Here is a 22,423-nt window from a genome sequence, read left to right as displayed (position 1 = left end):
AGGCTTGTCCCTTGTTTAAAGACTCTTAAATGAGGCTCCTCTGACTCTTTTTGCATACTTGTTAGTAGCTGGTGGCACCCATCTCATTTTGCTATGGGGGTCTTGTCAATTCTTGTTACGCTCCAGCATGCCAATGCGTCCATCTAAGTATGGTATGTCCCATGACCTATGCAAACCAACCTTTAGGCTGGGTTCACATTATGTATATTTCAGTCAGTATTGTGGTCCTCATATTGCAACCAAAACCAGGAGTGGATTGAAAACACAGAAAGGCTGTGGAAACAATGATTATAGTGTCAGCACCAAATAAACGATGAACAATTTCTCATTGGTCGTTTGCCTGCATTTACACAAAATGATTATCGTTGACATATATATTTGAACGATATAATGATAATTTACACGATAATCGTCCAATGTAATAGGACCGGTTGGCATTGTTTTTGAATGATAATGTCGCTAAGTAAAGGCTCTATTACACGGGCCAATGTTTAGGAGCAAGTGAGCACCAACCTGTCAGATCAGCGCTTGCTTGATCCTCGTACCCCTAGGGGAGGAGTGGGGGAAGCTGTGGGAGAGGGGCTGTCTGGACGATCTTTAGGCCCATAGGAAAGAGTCGCTATTTTTCTAGTTTTTCAACATGTGAAACATCATTGCATGTCAGCTGATCATTGCTTTTTAACAGGAGCTATTATACCAATGATTAACGGCCGTAAGGGGCGATAATTACCCAGATACGGCTGATAATCGCTTGGTGTAATAGGGCCTTAAGAAGCATTCAAAACCATGTAGGACTATAAGTTACACATCACAAGAGACCACCATGATAAACTCAGCTTTGACTGTATTCACACTGCACAATTTTAAAGGGAAATCGCTTGCTTCCCCCCTCGTTCTCCACTCTCTGCCTGTGCTTTTACATGCACAGACAGAGAGCAGGGGGGCTGCGGGTAGGGCTTCCTGGAAGATCCTTACATCGTCCGGGTTTCAACATGTCCTATTACACTAAACGATTATCGGCCTGAATGGTCAGTAATTGGCAAAGTAAGGCCGATAATCATTTAGTGTAATACAGCCATAGGCTGGGTTCACACTACGTATATTTCAGTCAGTGTTGTGGTCCTCATATTGCAATCAAAACCAGGAGTGGATTGAAAACATAGAAAGGATCTGTTCACACAATGTTGAAATTGAGTGGATGGCCGCCATATAATGGCAAATATTTGCTGTTATTTTAAAACAACGGCTGTTATATTGAAATAATGGCAGTTATTTACTGTTATATGGCGGCCATCCACTCCATTTCAACATTGTGTGAACAGATCCTTTCTGTGTTTTTAATCTACTCCTGGTTTTGGTTGCAATATGAGGACCACAATACTGATTGAAATATACATAGTGTGAACCCAGCCTTAGACTATCTCTGCCATGTGTCCTCTTCCCCTCCATGGGACCTCCTGGAAATCTAACAACCCTAACAACTCTTACAGTCCTACGACAGATGCTGGAAGGCAGACCAGGAGTTTAACCTCTCCATCAGAAATTACGGATACTTCAATAATTAATTGGGAAAGTGATATTTCATCACTAAATGACAAATTGTTATTAGTATATATTAATACCCTCCACTAGGTGGCACTCTCTTTCTTGCTCTCTAAACATCATTGTCTCCCGCAAGCTATCTCAATGCCCAGCCGTGTATACACTCCCATACTGTACATAGAACCCAATTCCTCTCAGGCTTCCTGAGGTTAGAAATGTTATTTTAGGTTAATCTCTCATTATTTTCACATTCTTTGGCACCAACCGCGTCCATCTGTTGAAGTTCCAGCTGACATGGTTTTGGGGGTGACATCATAATGTTCTTTTTTTTTTGGGAAATCAACAAATTAGAGATTCCCACACATAGACCACATTGTCGGCCGAGCCTTTTAACATCATCTTGTGTACACGCCACAGTACCATAAAATTGTATGAATGCGTTCCACTCATCTCGCCATCCTCATCTCGCCTCGGCTAAGGAAATGCTGCAGATTTATGTCCCAACTCAGATGTTACAACCAGGAGGGGGAAAAAAATCATGTTCTTCCATCGGAAACATCTGCTCCCCCTTCCCCCCACCCGTTCTTCAATATATCTCTTTTTTCACCTGCACTGGGGACTGAGAAGTTAAGCTTGCTTGCCTCAGACTTGTCTTGACCTTCTTCTAATATAAACCATTTGCTGCCATAACTTTCTATGCATCAAAGAACTGAGGCAAGCGGCACTATGGGAAGGGAATGGAGATCGGAACATAAAGCATTAAAATTAGGGGCACCCTTTACGTCCACCTGCTGAACACTAGAGGATTCGCAGCTGGGAAGAGGAGTTGTCTTGGCCAAACTCTTTTTCTGTCAAGCAAATTGCTCTCTGAAGACTCGAGAAGTATTTCCTTCCAGATCAACATGTGGCCAGATGTCATGAGGAAGGGAGACGTTGCAGATGTATATTACCATGAAAATACTGTGCACTCTCATAACAAAGACCTTGCTTATTTTGGGAGATCAAGAAGCTTACAAGACATGAGATTATGTAATCACCAGCAACCCTGTTTGCTCATTAGACTTTTCATTTTCTGGACTAGATACAAGGGAGAAGCTAAGATCTTCAGATATTCTCTATGCTGAGTTGTATTATTTGCCTAGGCTTAATAGAATTCTATTGAGTTGAATTTGGGTTTATTCATATGTTGTAGTCATCATTTTTGCTGTGATTTTTTTTTCCCGCAAAAAATTACAACATAACCAGATATGTAAATAAACCCTTCCTGAATTCACGTAGGTTCTAACTAGAGATGAGCAAACTTGCCGGATTTCTGGTTCGTATGAACCAGAAATCTCGGCGTCTGATTCCCGCTGTCTGCTCGCTCCGTGCAGCGGGTGGATACAGTGTTAGGAACGCCTGGAAAACTGGGATACAGCCATTGGCATTGGCTGTATCCCAGTTTTCTAGGCGTTCCTTACGCTGTATCCACCCGCTGCACGGAGCGAGCAGACAGCGGGAATCATACGAACCAGAAATCTGGCAAGTTAGCTCATCTCTAGTTAGAACACTGCTTCCAAATCTGCAAGAAAACTGCGTGGATTCAGCTTTTAAATAAGAATCCACACTCAAAACCTGCATAAAATCCTTGGAATATAAAGAGGGCGAGCCTGATGTAAATTTTATAGTGTATACTTCCAATGGAAAAATATACAATGTGAATGTGGCCTTAGGGTACTATTAGACAAAGCGTTTTTTTTAAACGATAAACGATCGCAAACTAGATCATTTATCATTAACCTAAAATCGTTCAACTCCATACTCGTTACTACAATCGTCTACTCCATCTGATCTCAGCAAATGAAGGAACAATGTGGAATTACACTGAACGATTAGTGAATGATTAGCGAACTATTAACAATGAATATAGTGTCAGCACCAAATAAACGATGAACAATTTCTCATTGGTCGTTTGCCTGCATTTACACAAAACGATTATCGTTGACATATATATTTGAACGATATAATGATAATTTACACGATAATCGTCCAATGTAATAGGATCGGTTGGCATTGTTTTTGAATGATAATGTCGCTAAGTAAAGGCTCTATTACACGGGCCAATGTTTAGGAGCAAGTGAGCACCAACCTGTCAGATCAGCGCTTGCTTGATCCTCGTACCCCTAGGGGAGGAGTGGGGGAAGCTGTGGGAGAGGGGCTGTCTGGACGATCTTTAGATGTTTAGGCCCATAGGAAAGAGTCGCTATCTTTCTAGTTTTTCAACATGTGAAACATCATTGCATGTCAGCTGATCATTGCCTTTTAACAGGAGCTATTATACCCATGATTAACGGCCGTAAGGGGCGATAATTGGCCAGATACGGCTGATAATCGCTTGGTGTAATAGGGACTTAAGAAGCATTCAATACCATGTAGGACCATAAGTTACACATCACAAGAGACCACCATGATAAACTCAGCTTTGACTGTATTCACACTGCACAATTTTAAAGGGAAATCGCTTGCTTCCCCCCTTGTTCTCCACTCTCTGCCTGTGCTTTTACATGCACAGACAGCGAGCAGGGGGGCTGCGGGTAGGGCTTCCTGGAAGATCCTTACATCGTCCGGGTTTCAACATGTCCTATTACACTAAACGATTATGGTCAGTAATTGGCAAAGTAAGGCCGATAATCATTTAATGTAAGGGTGCCTTCACACGTACCGTTTCGCTGCGTATTTAACGCTGCGTTTTTATCGCTGCGTGTTTGTTCGATTTTTACATGCCAGTTTTGATTTTCACATGATTTTCATGTGAAAATCAAAACTCGCATGTAAAAATCGCACCAAAAACGCAGCGATACGGTACGTGTGAAGCTACCCTAATACAGCCTTAAAGTGTCACTGTTGTTATACCTTTCAAAATCTAAATCAACAGTAGATGTGATATAAAACAAGTTTGCAATTTATATTTATTATTTATTTTTTTAGTTCATGGAAAACACAGCACTTCCTGTTTTCTGACAGTTTTTTTTCTAAAAAAACATGAAACAGTCAGAAAACAGGAAGATTTGATGCAGTAGTAAGTGCAGGGAAAAAAGCACTTTATGGGTACAAACCCACTTGACGTATTTGCTGCGTGAATCAGTCTTAAAAATAAGCAGGCAAAACGCAGGTTGGCTTTATACGATTGTTCTGCGTTAAAATACGCAATTGCGTATTTTTGAAGCGTGAAGCTTGTTGTTAGCAAAGCATCAGTTGTTAACAACCTGTGCGAAAAACGCATGTAGCTTCATGCTTCAAAAATACGCAATTGCGTATTTTAACAACTTATGCTTTGCTAACAACAAGCTTCACGCTTCAAAAATACGCAATTGCGTATTTTAACACAGAACAATCGTATAAAGCCAACCTGCGTTTTGCCTGCTTATTTTTAAGACTGATTCACGCAGCAAATACGTCAAGTGGGTTTGTACCCTATAAGCATTTCCCGTAATAAGTGTATATTGGTGATTTGTATAACTTTTATGGGGCAGTACAATACTTTAATAAAAATGTTCGCTGGACTTCTCCTTCAAGGAGATATGATTGTTTTGCACAGCCAGAAACAGGCGCCATAGGAGTCCATTATTTGCATATTGTAATATTTTTACCCTCCCCGCTAACTATGTGATCACAAACAAAACAAACGTCTCATAGAAGAAAGTCGATTTGTACACAGCACAAAGGGTTAACCGTTCTTACAGAGTGTCAAAATATTGTTGTAACAATGTAAATATTGTAACCACGGGGGCCCTGGCTCGTTGCCAAAATCAATTGTTGTTAATGGGAAAGGGAGGGGACCGCTCTGACCACAGCTGAGGCCAGGTGAACCTCTCTAGGTCACGAGGAGACTTCTTAGCATCAGCTTAAAGGGGTAGTGCGGCGGTAAAAAAATTATTCACAGAATAACACACATTACAAAGTTATACAACTTTGTAATGTATGTTATGTCTGTGAATGGCCCCCTTCCCCGTGTCCCACCACCCCCACCCGTGTACCCGGAAGTGTAGTGCATTATACATACCTGATCCGTGCCGACACGCGTCGGCCATCTTGTGCCAAACGTCATCTTCGGCCGGCCGGCCCGAACACCTCCGATCTTCCCGAGTGCCGGCCACGTCATCAGCTGCTCAGCCGCGATTGGCTGAGCATAACTGTGCTCGGCCAATCGTGGCTCAGCGGCTGATGACGGCCGGCCGAAGATGACGTTTGGCACAAGATGGCGGACGCATGTCTGCACAGATCAGGTATGTATAATGCACTACACTTCCGGGTACACGGGTGGGGGTGGTGGGACACGGGGAAGGGGGCCATTCACAAACATAACATACATTACAAAGTTGTATAACTTTGTAATGTGTATTATTCTGTGAATAATTTTTTACCGCCGCACTACCCCTTTAAACACAAAGTTATTACAAACGGAACACAATAACTTTAAATTAATTCATCTTACATCTCTCTCTCTATATAGAAGCTTCTTAAATTAAAAACAATTTCTGAGGAGATCCACTTTAAGTATCTAACGCAATCTGGGCTAATAGAATAATTGAGAGATCGAGTGTCCCAACATGAGTCGATAAACAACACATTGTCCTATTAGAATAACCAACACGAGGGCAACAAATCACCAAACTTGTATCTATATTAGTAACGTGTAATAATATAATAATCCTATTATTAGTTCTTCAGTCCGGACTTACGGTGGAGCGTGTTTTCTGGTGTTTGTGTGGTTATGTGTCCTCTGGCAAATATAGAGGTTGAAAAAGCACGAACTCTGTGCACCTGAAATATATTTCAAAGACAGCCAGTGTTCACCCCAGTCCACTCTTTTTTTCTGTCCTCCTCCATTAGAGTGATAATCCGGGACTTTCAGAAGCAGCTGTCTTTCTGGATCTACAAGGATTTTGGGAGCTTCGGTGGCTGTCAGTTTAAGGACTCTGCCTAAAACCAATCTGCCCTTCACACAGAGCAGATAAGGGCATCGGCAGCACAACCAGGACCGGAGAGGAAAACATCACTGACGTCTCTTGTCCAGTAGGATCCAATCCTTAATTCATGAAGGACACTGCAAGAAGTCACATAAGGGTGGATCCTCATATCATCTACAACATTATCTGATGAGTCTACAGGATAATCCATCAGGTAGATAGCCGATCACAAAGTATCCTTTTCATAGTCATCCATTTATGGGTTTTCCAATATATTCATCCTGAAATAAACCTAATAAACAAGCTTTATACGGCGCTTCACTGTGCAGTCATTGAGCAAGAGCCATAGTTTGCTTCTCCTCATACTCAAAGCTAATGATCAACTGGTTCCCGGTATAGACAGCACAAGCCTTGATCTTTGTCAGTCCTGGTCCATGCCAAGTCAATGAAGAAATGACAAGAACGCAGATTGGTCATATTACTCATCTATTGTATATGAAGCACAGTTGTGTAACATCAAGTTCCGGGGCTCCAATATAAATTCTGCACAGTGGCCCCACCTTCCATAATACAGGAGAGAGACACCTTAGGGTCCATCTAGAGACCATGGCCCAAGCTCTACCTCTGTATACTATTACCACAGTATCTTTAGCTACAGGCCTATAGTAAAGTAACTAGTGCGGACATTGCAAAACTTGGGCTTGTAGAGAGATTGGATTATGGTAGTATGGAAACAATTCTGCTAAGTAAGACCACTTTCATGTGGGAAGCATCTGATTGGCTACAAATTTTTATTCTGCAGCAGGTCACTTTGCAATTTGTTAAGTGAAAAAATTGAACATTAAAGCTAAATTAATTTTATTTCAACACCTACCCAAGTAAATCTTCTCCACTCCTCCACAGGATGGGCATGGGTCTTTTCTCAGCTATACTTTTCTTTACTTAAAGGGGAACTATCAGCAGGTAGATGTCTTACCCTTCTCCTTGGCACCAGTCCCGTGCAGTAAGTCTGTGTAATCATCAGCCGGGAGCCCCCTTAGGAGCACTGCCGTGTCATCTGGCCTGCCTGTTCTACTGATTATCAATGGAGTGAGCGGGCCGGATGACACTGTGGGGCTGGGCAGTGCTCCTAATAGTGTTCCCGGCCAAAGATTACACCGCACAGCACAGGACTGGTGCCAAGGAGGAAGGTAACACACATATCTTCATTCTCAGTGCCCCGTGCACTATAGGGGACTATCAGCAGGTTAGATTCGTCTAACCTGCTGATAGTTTCCCTTTAATAATGAAATCATTTAGCTGCTAAAATCAAACTTTTCATCACAGCATGCAGATACTATAATAGTATTAAAATCCAGAATTTCCCATAAGGCGATTCCCTGATCGGAGCATTATAAAGGCTGCACATGAGAGCTTAATGGTGAAGCTATTTTGTCCCATAAGACCCTCTCTCCGTATGTGAAAGTGCTGCCCCTCCAGCTTACGTTTATTTTGGTAAGGCAAAAAAGCTGACACTAAATTTAGATTCCATTCCGGACAGGGCCAATTAAAACATGCACCTGGCAGCAGCCGCGGTTGTAGAAATAGCTGATGGGGGGGCCGAGCCTGGCAGTGACACCATCCGCAATCTACTGCTGTGGGGTCTGCTAATAACAAATATAACCGCCATTACATCTGTTATACAATGCATATGCAGGGATGTAAATCTACCTATTATTTTCCACTCAAATGCGCATGGCGCGCTGAGGAGGAAAGTATGTCTCTTACCTTCCTCCTTGGCGCTGTTCCAGTGCAGTTAGTAGTTGAATCCATGGTCCAGAGCACCGTTAGGAGCCGCCCCCATCAAGCCAAGCCAGATTATTATATAATGATCAATGGAGCGGGGGGGCTGGGCAGTGCTCCTAATGGTGCTCCGGGTCATGGATTCAACTGCTAACAGCATGGAAATGGTGCGGAGGAGGAAGGTAAGAGACATACCTTCCTCCTCGGGACTATGAGCAGGGCTATACATTAGTCTAATCTACTGATAGTTCCCCTTTGAACAGCAATAAATAAGCAGGTGATATAAATATATCTACGTTGGCATGTTTGCCATTCAGGATTCTAGAAAAGCTTGATGACAATGAATACAGGAGGATGTCCACGACTGCATGTCAGAGTTTGCCATCATAATTTCCTGAAGCTGAATAGCTGAAAAGGCACAGGGCCTTAAAGGGAAATGTTTTCTTCTTCTCATCAACTCGTGTCAGAAAGTTATACAGATTTGTAATTTACTTCTGTTTAAAAAGTCTTCCGGTACTTATCAGCTGCTGTATGTTCTGCAGGAAGTGGTGTATTTATTCTGGTATAACACGGTGCTCCCTACTGCCATGTCTCTCCATGACAGGAACCGTCCAGAACAGCAGTATATTCCTGTAGAAAACCTCTCCTGCTCTGGACAGTCCCTGACAAGGACAGAGGTGGCAGCAGAGAGCACTTTGTCAGACTGGAAAGAATACACCACTTCCTGCAGGACATACAGTAGCTGATAAGTACTGGAAGAGACTAGAGAATTTTAAGTAGAAATAAATTACAGATCTATATAACTTTCTGACACCAGTTTATTTGGATGGAAAAAAAATCCCTGGAGTAGCCCTTTAAAGGGGTTGTCCAGCAAAAAGTTTTTCTTTCAAATCAACTAACGTCAGAAAGTTATACAGATTTGTAATTTACTTCTATTAAAAAATCTCAAGTCTTCCCATACTTATTAGCTACTGTATGTCATGCAGGAAGTGTTATTTTATTTTCAGACTGACACAATGCTCTCTGCTGTCCTCTCCGGCCGAGACAGGAACTTTGTCTCGGTTTTCTATGAATACCCATAGAAAACTTCTCCTGCTCTGGACAGTTCCTGTCTCGGCCAGAGGTGGCAGCAGAGAGCACTGTGTCAAACTGAAAATAAAACAACATTTCCTGCATGACATACAGTGGCTAATAAGTATGGGAAGACTTGAGATTTTTTAATAGAAGTAAATTACAAAGCTATACAACTTTCTAATACCAGTTGATTTGGAAGAAAAAGTTTTTTGCTGCACAACCCCTTTAAAGATGTTTACCAGCCTTCTATTAGTAGGTGTTGCCCCAATTGCATCTTCTCTCATTCACTATATTGCAGGGATAGGAAACCTACAAAACTACAACTCCTATCATGCCTGGACAGCTAGAGCTAAAGCTTTGGCTGTCCAGGCATGATGGGAGTTGCTATCCCTGCTATAATGGGCTAAGCTTCACGACCAGGAAGAACCACTGAAAAATGTACAGAGCTGTACCTGGTGAGTAAAGGGATTGGTTCACATACAGTAACCAGATTAAAGAAAAAACTGCCGTATTTTTGCAAACGCAGCAAATATAAATTAGGACTGGTATTCTACACGTTGTGTGCACTGCTGGCCAATTTTCCATTGACTTTAATGGAGCACCTTATTAAATTTAAAAATAAAGCTGTATTTTAACCTCAAAATTATGACCGTTTTTTTTCTTTGATTTTATGCTCTTGCATGGTCGCTACTGCCCTTCAATGAGCTGATCGGCAGTGTTCTGGGAGCAGGACCCCTACGGATTTAATGTTGATTGTCTATCCTATCGGTAATAATTAAGTCCTCGAAGACCCCATTAACCTTTTTGTGGATATTTGGAGGGACTTATAGCACTGTGACATTATATAGGCAGACATATAATAATAGTTCAGGCCTCCATAGTTCTGGCCGTCTATTGCTGTCAGGTGGGAGTCATAAATGAGAAATGATGTTCCTCACATGTTCCCTGTTAATGGTGCACACATGTAATTACAGCGGCGAGGTGTCGGGGGATGGAGCGCATCTGACCGATGATTGATTTGATTTAGTAATATTTCTACTAGAGACACGCACATAGAGCATGGGCCAACGCTCTCCCATGTGCTAACTCCAGCCAGGTGCTGCGGAGCAGGGGGAGCGGCCATGTTTGATATGTCAAGTTGAGCTCTGGGGACCAGGCCATGAAATGCATCACTAATCTGCTCGTATGAGGGCTGCTCGCAGCTGTTGAACAGGTTGGGATTTTGAGGCCAAGTCCTATATTAATTCAGCGCAGTGATATGTTCATGGTGCGCCCTATTAGAACTTTATGGATGTTGATGTATCAGCTAGGATGTATTCTGGAGGCTATAACATTTTTTTTATCAAAGCCTTGAAGGGTATTTTCTAAACAGCCTTTAAAGAGCCCCTCCCCCCAATACAAATAACATCAATATCGCACCATCTAAAAGGACCCTTCTCTAAGAATATAAGATTATTTTTCAGGCATGATAACACCATATACTCAAGTACCATATTGATACAGCTATTAAATGACACCAGTATATAAAGAGCAAACAATATCACCATACAAATTACCACCATATTGTTACTGACCAAATCCGATTTTACCAATAATATCAGTATACAAGGGGCAAATATTGCCGCCATACCATGGCCACTATACTGTTACTCACCAAATCAAGTATAATAAGACCAATAATTCCAACAGAGACAAATATTACCAAGACGTAATTACTAATATCACCACTCAGCTGCCAAATAAAATCCACCGTACAAAAACCAATATCACCTCATACAGTTACTATATAGAGGTAGATCCTGCCCTACACAGGCTCTGCACACTATATAAGTGTTTACAGTGCGGTTATATCCAGTGACTTACAGGGAATGTCTTCTCTGAGTGACTTAAAGGGAATGTCATCTCTAAGTGAATCACAGGGAGGCTTCTTCTGGCCTTGGCCATCATGAGGACTTCCCCCAGCTACGACTAAGCTCCTCACTCATGCACCATCGTCATCCTTCACATCTGTACTGCCCCCTCTGTACCCTCATATAGTGGTTAGGCCCCTCTGTCTCCATATAGTAGTTAGACCCTCCTGCACACCCATATAGCAGTTATGCATCTCTGTGCACCCATATAGTAGTTAGGCCACTCTGTCTCTCCATATACTAGTTAATCCCTTTTTTGCCCTCATATAGTAGTTAAGCCTCTCTGTGCATCTACATTAGTTATGACTCGCTGCACAGAGACCCCCAAGTAGGTAGCATTACCAACGATTGTCTGCTTTTTGATAACCGCTTTCCTTATATGTTATAAGAGAGCTTTAAGTTAAAGGAGAAGTCCAGCAAAATTTTTTATTAAAGTATTGTATTGCCCCCAAAACATTATACAAATTATCAATGTACACTTACTATGGGAAATGCTTATAAAGACACTTCATCATCTGTCTGTGGTGTCTAATTTAAGTGATAATCATCTGGTGTAAACGCGGCAATGATTAAATTACAAAAGAAAATTTGTTCGTATATTGTTGATTGCATCTTTTGAGCGGACCTAAAAATCATTATAAATCGTTCTCAAATCATTCGGTGTAAACAGTGTATATATATATATATATATATATATATATATATATATATTCACAGTATATAGATACGAACTCAATTACGATCATTCACAGTATATATACATATATATGTATGTAATTACCATCGCATTAACAACTTTTCATAGCAATTTACCTCTTGTCTGAATGCCTACCATTTAAAAGAAAGAATCATCACCTGTCGTTCGCTAAATGAGCGCAATTTATCTGTACGTGTAAAAGAACCCTTATTTTGCTCCATCTTTCTCCTACCACTGCATGTCACATGTAGTCCTATCTTCTCTCAAATCATTATATAAATAGGTCACTGTTCCCAATCCTTTCCTAAAATACTCTGCACCGCTGACACTGTTTGCATTGTTCCCTATCCTGATCTTGCTTCTGTTACATGAAGCCCTGTTCTCAATCGGGCTGGGGCTACGCAGTGAGGGTAGCATGACCAAAAACCACTAGATTACACAGCATTGTGTCTAAGGTAAGTAGATGGGGTTGCACGTTTGTCTCACAGTCTGACCCCATCTACTTCACATTGTGACAATGGTGTATAGTCCGGTATGTCTGCATACCCCCAGCCTAACATGATTCTATAGACAAGTACGTGGAGCTGCAATATTAGTACCAGACACAGTCTGTGGACGAGAGTGGCGCTGTTCCAGAAAAAAAGATCCCCCTTTCTTTCTGAAATCTCATACAGGTGCTGTAACTGGGAAATCAGTAAGTCAAGCAAAGAGTTGACACTTTGAATGTGGAAGCAGTGGGATTTTATGACCCCAGGTGTCTCCTTCCATTCCATCCCCAGATCTTCATCCCGTTTACAGCTAAGTGCCATGTTGTGTGCAGCAGGGTCGCAGCTCAGTGCGATTCATCTGTCACCTCTCCTGTAATGACTTCTGTACTGACTGGTCACCCCCAGCCCCCTCCACAGGACTGAACTGTCAAAGGCAAATTCCTGCAATGTTAGCGGGCAGCTGCTGTGTCACTAGCAGGACTATTCCTCGAAGAATATTATAGACCCAATCACCCTTCCTTATCAGTTTCCAGTCAACATATTCATCATTATTGTTACCCAACTTTCCCAATTGATCCAATATGCATCAAATAGGAGTCTGGGAACACTAGGTCATATCAGTCACATTGGTTGAGCTAGATGATAATAATTTCTTTAGTTATATATAGAGTTAAGGCTGCGCTTTTGCTGTTAGTTTTTTCTATTTGTTCAATGGAAAAAAAACGGATGAAAAACTGATGCATTTGTATGCCTCGATTTGGATCCGTTTTTCCATTGACTTCCATTATAAAAAAAAACAAAAAACAGATAAAAAAGAAAACTTTTTTAAGAGCTAAAAAAACTGATTTATTTTTCTTTAACAATGGAAGTCAATGGAAAAACAGATCCAAATGAAGGCATATAAATGCATCAGTTTTTTTCCATTAAATGGATATGTTAAATGAACAGCAAAGATGCAGTGCGAACCCAGCCTTATTCCGCAGCGCTTTCCATCACTCACATCCGTCTGTCCCTATGAGGGCTCCCAATCTAAATTCCCATATCTGTATTTTTTCTGGATATGGGAGAAAACTGGAGTACCAGGAGGAAACCCAGAAATATGTATAATTTGAGTGAGACCCTTTAGTGGTAGAACAGGCCCTGGTGGTGGCAGCTGTTTTCATGTTTGCTTGTAAGCTCTTGTACAAATAGGGAGAAGAACAAAGTGACTGGTGTGAGGGAAAATTCTCAGCTTGGCTGTTTCTGCGGTTTCATGGGCAGCTGGGTTAGACCACACCACCGAGCTGCCTGTGTGACATCCGAGCCGCACTGCACTCACATAGTCCCAGGATAACAAGTTTGGGGTTAGAATAGAATCCAAGCAGCTAACCTGCACATAGTGGCTGTCAGCTGCTGGAGGACTACAGATCCCAGCAGCCTGATAACAGATTTATACACACATGTAATATTCATGCATTATTCTATATAAAATTAACCGGGCTTTACAATACTAGCAGTGTCCCTATAACTAAAATAAGACATACAGCCAAGTAAGTAATCTGTATAATATTTCTAAACAGCTAAAAGTAGTGCTAAAGTTCATAAAAATAGAAATGTATTTGCAGCAATGACTTTTCTTTAAATATATCTCCTATCTATCTATCTATCTATCTATTGGTGCGTTTACACAGAAAGATTTATCTGACAGATTTTAGAAGCCAAAGCCAGGAACAGACTATAAACAGGGAACGGGTCATAAAGGAAAGATTGAGATTTCTCCTCTTTTCAAATCCATTCCTGCCTTTGGCTTCCAAAATCTGTCAGATAAATCTTTCTGTGTAAACGCACCCTATCTCCTATCTATCTATCGTTAATAAATATATTACAAAATATAATTTTTTGACTTTTTTTTAAATTGGTGGGACTCTCAAAATGTACTTTTTTTCAATCAAGTGAAAACATAAATTTGAAAAACATGAACATCTGAAACAAGATTTTTTTTCAATTCTGAGGTTTTGAATAGAAAAAAAAACACCTCAGTGGCTAGTTGTATTTGCAGCCATGCATACTTCACTTACCTGGCCCTCTGTGCTTGGGTTACCAGCTTCACTTGCCCATGATACTTGACTTGTCCTTGAGTCATGTAGCCGCACACAACTGCAACAGGTAGCGATGAATGAAAAGTATTAAATCAGGCCGTCCCCCAATACTCTAGAAGTCGAATGATATCAAATCAGCCCACCAACACATCTCCCAGCTCAGTACCCTCATCTAGGACCACCTATTTTTTTGTAGAGGGTGGGTGCAGTTTGCCTCAGCAGGGCTCCGGAGATACCAGAGGGGAGATAAATCAGGGGACATTGGCACCTGCTCTTTGCTTGAACAACTGTGTTTGGCCTCCTCAGTGCTCTGGGCTCAGTGCATATGTTACTTGCAGGATGGAAGAAGTACAGTATAGGGTGTGTGAGAGAGAGGGAAGGGGGAGAGACTAGAGGGGTCTAAAAAAAGATTGAAACAGATGTAGGGGAAGCCAGTGAGCTCAATATGTCAAGCCTTACTGGAGCTCAGGCTAAAGTCAAACAAGTGACATTTCTGAAAGGGGACGATGCGGCAAGAGGAGCTTAGAGTAGTCACCGCTTACAGGAACCAAACCTACAACTGAGTAATAGGGTAGAGGCCTTGTCATATACTGATGGGAATATTGATTGCAGTTCTGAGACTTCATACTAGGGAACAGTATAAATAACAATCCCCCAGTCATTATTTTTGCTCTGACACAGAGCTCCACATTTTCTGTGTAGACCTAAGTAAAAGATAAAATCCTGTCTGTTTGCAGCCACCATTAGGGGGAGCTGAAGAGATTGTTCATACAGCAGATTCTTCCATCAGAAAATCTATGGTGGAATCAATGCCAAAAAAGAGGCATCCCACTACATTAGTGTTGGAAATTTGCATGGTTTAAAATGTGGATTCAGCCAAGATTCAGTGTGAATACACTGCCTCTATGTTACCCAACACCTTATTTTTCTGGATTTCTTACAATTTTATTAATTAAAAGGTTAAAAGGTTAGCAGGAGAGGAAAAAATCTGTGTCACCCCTGCCTTTTCTTAATTTGGCATTGTTACATAAAAAATACTGGCATGTCAGAGACATGAGACATAGGGGGAGATTTACCAAACATGGTGTAAAGTGAAACTGGCTCAGTTGCCCCTAGCAACCAATCAGATTCCACTTTTCATCCCTCACAGGAAAATGAAAGGTGGAATCTGATTGGTTGCTAGGGGCAACTGAGCCAGTTTCACTTTACACCATGTTTCATAAATCTCCCCCATAGAGTCAAAAGTTTTGATTGGTCGGGGTCTGAATGTTTAGACTCTGACTGATCGCTAGAATGAGGGGGGAGAAGTGCCTGCTAGGCATTCTTCTTAGTTCTGTGCATTAGATAGAGACTACCAAAGTAAGTCTATGTGACCAGGGCTGGCTCCAGGTTTTTATGGGCCCCTGGTGAGAGAGTCTCAGCGGGCCCCTCATCCATCCATCAACTATGCACAATCACTTGAGACACCACTAACATACACACACATTACTGACTGACACACACACACATATATATATATATACAGCACTTACAGCTCAGTCTTCTCCATCTTCCTCTCTGTCAGGCTGCTCTCCACACTGTAGTATTGAGGACCTGCAGGTCATGTGATCAGGTCCTTCACCCCTCCCTTTGTGCAGGACACTCACAGGTCCTGCTCCTTCTCCTGTGTCTTCTTATGTTTAGTGCTTTACATTGAGCAGGCTGAACATCAGAACACAGGGCCTCTCTCCTTCTCTCCTGGAGGCACTTGTCTGGGTAAGCCTTGTGCTTACACCAGCCCTGTATGTGACCATCCTGTGTCATAGGCACAGTGAGTGGGGAGAGCAGCCACATGCTTCTCCACACTTGTTCTAGAGATCGATTGGGATACGAACACCCTGACTGACTAATCAAAAGTTTTGCTATCTCTATCACTATTTAGATTTTTGAAATTAGTTCTCTAATGAATTTTAATTCTGTCTTAATGACAGTGACTCTTATCGATCATCTCAAATGATATATGGTGGCCATATATATCAATGCAAACCCCTTTATCCAAACCCTTTTTTAACATCAATCTCCAAAAAGTGAGATAGGTCTATAATCACCAGTCTGCCATAAATTCGCCGCCACTGAACTGAGGGCAGACGAGCTTCAGCCAGGGTCTCTACAGTTTATTACTCCTATGCTTTGGGGCAAATACATATCAATGGATATCTGTGGTGAGGACAGAAATAATAAACAACTAAACACCGAAGGGTAACCAGATATATATCAACAATTAAAGACTATAGAACAATAGAAGTACATAGAACTTGCTGTTGGCCCCTAAATAAGGTTCTCTTGTCCATATTTTTTTTGTTCCCGCAGATCCCCCATTAGTTTCCAAACATGAACTTTCCTTCCTGACCTCCAGCTGAAGAATCATTATATTTTTGTAGTCTTGCACTAACAACGTCCTTTCATCTCACAGGATTTATGTACGGGATCCAGCACTCTCGCTTTGTAGCTCCATTCATGGAATATATTATTGGACCTTCAGTCACAATTTCATACAAAAACAACAACAACAAAAAACTCACCACGGACATGACTTCACCCATTCTTAATCAATGTATTATTAACCGGCTCAAAAATAATTCCTGAGATTTTTTTCTCCCCAAAGGTGGCAGAAAAATGACAGGACTCTGCACTACCTCCCCCCATGCTGCTTTTACTTATCCAGAAAGGTTTTAGGGGAGCACTGTGTGCCTTTAAGGAGACTGGTATATGGAGTCTTATAAGCTCTGCTGGAGAATGTATGCAAAGTAGCTGTTCTCCACACAGAAAAGAACTTCCTCTACATTGCCACCTACTGGAGGAAAGTTTGGGCAGTAGACATGGTCATACAGGGGACAATGCAGCCCCTACATAAACCATATTTCACAGATTTCTACCATAAAGAAATGTAGACGCTAATTTGCCAAAATGTATATGTAATCTTTATTAGTATACGATTTTATGAGAAGTAACTATTCAGAATGTGGACTGCAGTTTACAGTTTGGTGATAAGACCTGGAACCTTTTGTTACTCTGAATGTAAAGAGGTTGTCCAGGAAAAATTCACTTTTCCCCTATCCACATGATAGGGGAAAAGGAGGAGCTTGCGGGGAGTCCGACCTCTGTACCCTCAGCCGAACTCCATATTGGAGCCCTGCCAGCTCTGTTCATTCCTATGGAACGACGGAAAGAGCAGAGTATGCCAGAAAAGCACTGTACTCAGCCCTTCCGTCAGCTCCATAATTAGATTTTTCCTGGACAACCTCTAAGTTTACAACACTTATTTGGCTACTAGAGAACTGTGTGGGCTTTGCTTGCACTTTTTTTTACCCCTTCCCTGTATTATCATACAAATGTTGCCATAAATACATTTGTCTTTGCTTTGGGGGTGTTATACACGGCAGAAAAGTTCTCACCCTATCATCTTCTCATCTTTTAATATTTGGATAGTTGCTGGCAGAGTTAGGTTTTGCTGCAGTATGGTCCATGACAGATTTTTCTTGTGTTTGGTTTTAGGTAAAGCTTTTAAAGAGGATGTACCATCAGTTACATGCTCTTTAATCTGACCCACGTATAGAACAGCGCCGTCACAGGCAAGCTGGTGCCGCAGTCCGTTTTTTGAACCGTGGCCCATTTCCCATGTACGGCACCATTCTATCCACGGACACCGGGCCGGGGCTGAAGCACAGGAGGCGGGCCAGGTGGGCGGAATCCCCCGCCCCTGTATGACGCGGCTCCATTGATTCTAATGGAACCGCGTCGTAGAGGGGAGGGAATTTCCTCCCACTGGGGGCGGGCCAGCCCACCTCCTGTGCTTCAGCCTTGGCAAGGTACCTGTGGATAGAATGGCGCCGTACAAACGGACCGCGGCACTGGCTTGCCCGTGACGACGCCGTTCTATCCCTGGGTCAGATTAAAGAGGATGTACCTTATGGTACATCCTCTTTAAGTCAAGTGGCACTAGAAAATTATACAGATTCATATAATTACTTCTATTTAAAAATCTCAAGTCAGCTGCTGTATTGCTCTACAAGAAGTGGTCTTTTCTTTTAAAGGGGTTATCCGACCCTAGCAAATTTTGATACATCTTGCTGCCATATAAGAAAACACAGGAAACATTGTATGCTTGCCTTTCGCCACACCCCAGGGTCCCCCCGCTGCCTGCAGCCACCTTTACTTTCAAGATGAGATTTTCTCAGGAGTGACAGCCTGCTCAGCCAATCACTGACCATGGTGCTATCCCGTCTCCACTGTTGGTCCCCACCATTGGTGGCTACAGGCAGTGGAGGTAAGCATATAATGTTTGTTGCTTTTTTTTTTTTTCTTTTCTTATATAGCAGCAATATGTTAAAAATGTACTAGTGCTGGATAACCCCTTTAAATGTGGCAGGCTGCTCACTGCCGCCACCTCTGTCCATGTCAGGAACTGTCCAGAGCAGAAGTTTTCTATGGGGATTTATTACTGCTCTGGACAGTTCCTAACACAGACAGAGGTGGCAACAGAGAGCACTGTGTCAGACTTGGGGGGCATACATGCATACATAGGGCTCTATTTTCTATAGCTGGGTTTGCAAGTTTCTATGTGTTTATATAGAGATCCTTTAATGAATTCCCTAGTGGTGGTTTGCAATATTATAGGGAATTCCCATATACTAAACATGAACCGAAAGTATATAATAAAAAGTAAAAATCCTCAATATACGAGTAATGAAATCTTTGCAGTAATTTCCACATAGACACTCATTACTTACTAGTAGAGATGAGCGAATCGCTCATCTAAATGAAGCAAAAAACTTTGTTTGATCAGCACTCAGCCCATCATGCGATGGCCTTTCAGCGCTGCTCCGCTCTCTGCCGCTCCACCCCGGAAGCTGAGAAAAGCTGGATCCAATCTGAGAAACTGGGAGAAGTTTCCCAGGATTGGATCCAGCTTTTCCCGGCACCCTGGGAGGAGTGGCAGGGAGCGGAGCAGTGCCGAAAGGCCGTTGGCATGATGAGCAAAGTGCTTTGCTCATCTCTACTTACTAGCCCTAAATCTGATGTTTATACTGTCAAGGATTGTGATCTATGTAGTTTAGCTGTTGCTTTCTGGTCGCACATGCTCAGTTGCAGCACTAGGAGATATAGAAGGGTGAGCAGTTTTCTTATGAAGCAGCGAGTGGGAACCAGAAATTAATGTGAGAGGCTAAGCAGTAATGGTGCGTTTACACAGACTGATTTATCTGACAGATTTTTGTCTGTTCCTGGTTTTGGCTTCAAACATCTGTCAGATAAATCTGTCTGTGTAAACGCACCATTAGGGAACACAATATGAGGTGCACAAGAGGCAGCTGCGATGGCACACAGAAGTTTAAATGTCTGAACTGTCACAGGTACAATTTAAGCGATAACCTAACATTTTGTACTGTGCTTTAAAAGTAGACGAATAACTAAGTAACAGAAGCAGATATGGGTTTGTAATGTAACTACTGTCTGGAGAGTCATTAGAGGCTAACCTCAGCCCCAAGAGGAGTTTCCTTTAATGATCTGTGGTTAGGCAACAAGCCATAGCTACTACATAATGTTGTAAGGCGGTGGGATGGGGAACCCATGCTTTCTGAATGTGAACCACAAGCAATGTAACCCCCTCTCTATCATTGGTCAATACTTAAAAAAAAATAAAACCCATGAAATAGGCCTGGACAGAAATGATGGTACCCTTAACGGAATATATTGCACAACTTTTTGAGGCATTCACTGAAGTCAAAGGATTCCTTTAAAGCGACTCTGTACCCACAATCTGCCCCCCCCCCCCAACCACTTGTACCTTCGGATAGCTGCTTTTATTCCAAGATCTGTTCTGGGGTCTGTTCGGCAGGTGACCCTTTAAAGGCCACTTCACAATAGTCCAATGTTTTAGCCATTCTTGGGTGATTTGGGTCATAATCCTGTTGCAAGACCCATGACCTGCCACTGAGACCAAGCTTTCTAACACTGGGCACCACATTTCTCTCTAGAATTCTTGGATAGTCTTGAGATTTCATTGTACCCTGCACAGATGTAGCAAAGCAGCCCCAGAACCTACTAGAGCCTCCTCCATGTTTCACAGTAGGGAGACAGTAGGTTTTCTTTATATGCTTCATTTTCTGCCTGTGAACATAGAGCTGATGTGCCCTGCCACAATGTTTTTGTCTCATCTCATCATAGGACATTCTCCCAAACGTATTGCAGCTTGTCAACATGTACAGTAGTTTGTCAAATTCCAGTTTGGCTTTTTTATGATTTTATTTCAACAATGGTGTCCTCCTTGGTCGTCCACTTTGGCTCAAATGACAGATGGTGTGATCTGACACTGATCTTCCTCGATCTTGAAGTTCACCTTTAATCTCTTTAGAATTTTTTTCTGGGCTCTTGTTACCATTCGTAGTATCCGTCTATTTGAGTTGTCATCAGTCTTCCTCCTGCGGCCACGTCCAGGGAGGCTGGTTACAGTCTCAGGGATCTTACATTTATAAATGATATGTGGAACTGTAGTCACAGGAACATCAAGCTGCTTGGAGGTGGTCTCCTGAGACAACTCTTTCCCTTGCTTCCTCTGATACATGAGTGTGGTACACACCATGTCACCAAACAGCACAGTGAATATCTGTAGCCCCATATACAGGCCCACTGACCGATTACAAGATTGTAGACACCTGTGATGCTACGTAGTGGATACACCTTGATGTAAAATGTCCCTTTAGCCACATTGTTTTCAGGGGTACCATCAATTCTGTCCAGGCCAATTTTATGAGTTTAATTTTTTAAATTCTCTTGAAGCATGGTTAAAAAGCAATGTCTGATTGTAATTTATTCATTTTCATAGAATTTTTGTTATTACTATTGTCAGATTAAAGTTATTTCTCTGCCCATTGTGGGTTTTACTTTCATTAATCGAGGGGTACCAACAGTTTTGTCCACGTGTGTAAGGGGACATTCACGGACGGGAAAGGAATGTCATGGATTTGTTCCCTTCCCGGCATAATGTGTCAGTATCGCCGCGGCTCTGTCACTACAGGGCCGCAGCAATTTAAAGTTTCCCCGCTGCGGGCATGATATTGACACACCATGCCAGACGGGGAACAAATCCATTACATTCCTTCCCCTTCTGTAAGGTCCCAAATTTGCGGACATGTGAATGCCCCCTAACAGCTGGAAAGCCGCAGGTTGCAGACCACCGATTTAATTGGACAGCAGCTCTTCTCTACAAGTCCCATGTCTGGTAAAAATGATCAGCCCCCCCCCAAACAGAGAGACAGCTCGGCGGGAGGATGAGTTGGCTGACACCTGTAAAAGGTTGAAAACTGTTCAGTGCCTAAAAGAATTTTGAACTGAATAACCAGTCAAGTAGCTTATTGGCTCAACTTATACACCAAAATAACACATCTCCGGCCATCCTTAGGAAAGAATCAGAGGGAGGTTCTCTGATGACCTCTAGTGGCGACATCCTAGCTAGATACACTGAGTTTTATCAAGAGCTCTATAGAACTAAACTACAATGCTCGGAAGACAAAACTGCCCAATTTCTAGAAGGACTTAAGCTCCCGACTCTAACTGATGATGATAGATTGCTATTGGAGGCACCTCCATCCTTGGAAGAACTGGACTATGCTATACAGGACTCGAGGCGTACTCTCAATACAAGGACATCTTATTATCTCCGCTGTTGGAGGTCCTCCAATCTTCCTTTGATTGAGACAACTTCCCAGAGTTCTTTTACAGAACTAATATTGTGTCAATTTTGAAGCCAGACAAGAAAAAAATCTGTTGAAGACATTTTGATAATTTGTAAACCACTACTCTTCCCCCCACTAGGTGGCGCTGTTATAAATATTTCACAAATGACAAAGACAGCAGCTGGTAGGTA

At 42.1% G+C, this 22,423-nt stretch overlaps 1 protein-coding gene across 4 annotated transcripts in view; it reads right to left on the bottom strand.

Moving 5' to 3' along the window:
* Window positions 1–16,133, bottom strand: part of HJV (hemojuvelin BMP co-receptor) — a 33,633-nt gene extending 17,500 nt beyond the window's left edge. Inside the window, exons 1-2 of one of the 4 annotated variants that reach the window (XM_069950212.1) lie at window positions 16,053–16,133; window positions 14,500–14,578 (exon numbers count right to left, since the gene is read on the bottom strand). In XM_069950212.1, the coding sequence (XP_069806313.1) occupies window positions 14,500–14,578; window positions 16,053–16,069 (96 nt within the window). In that variant the 5' untranslated portion in view covers window positions 16,070–16,133. The other 3 variants (XM_069950213.1, XM_069950215.1, XM_069950214.1) reach the window with 3 other exon arrangements.
* Window positions 16,134–22,423: the final 6,290 nt, after the last annotated feature.

Source organism: Dendropsophus ebraccatus, chromosome 13, assembly GCF_027789765.1.
Source record: "Dendropsophus ebraccatus isolate aDenEbr1 chromosome 13, aDenEbr1.pat, whole genome shotgun sequence".
In the NCBI taxonomy this organism is placed as follows: domain Eukaryota; kingdom Metazoa; phylum Chordata; class Amphibia; order Anura; family Hylidae; genus Dendropsophus; species Dendropsophus ebraccatus.
This window is presented reverse-complemented; position numbering and strand designations above follow the sequence as displayed.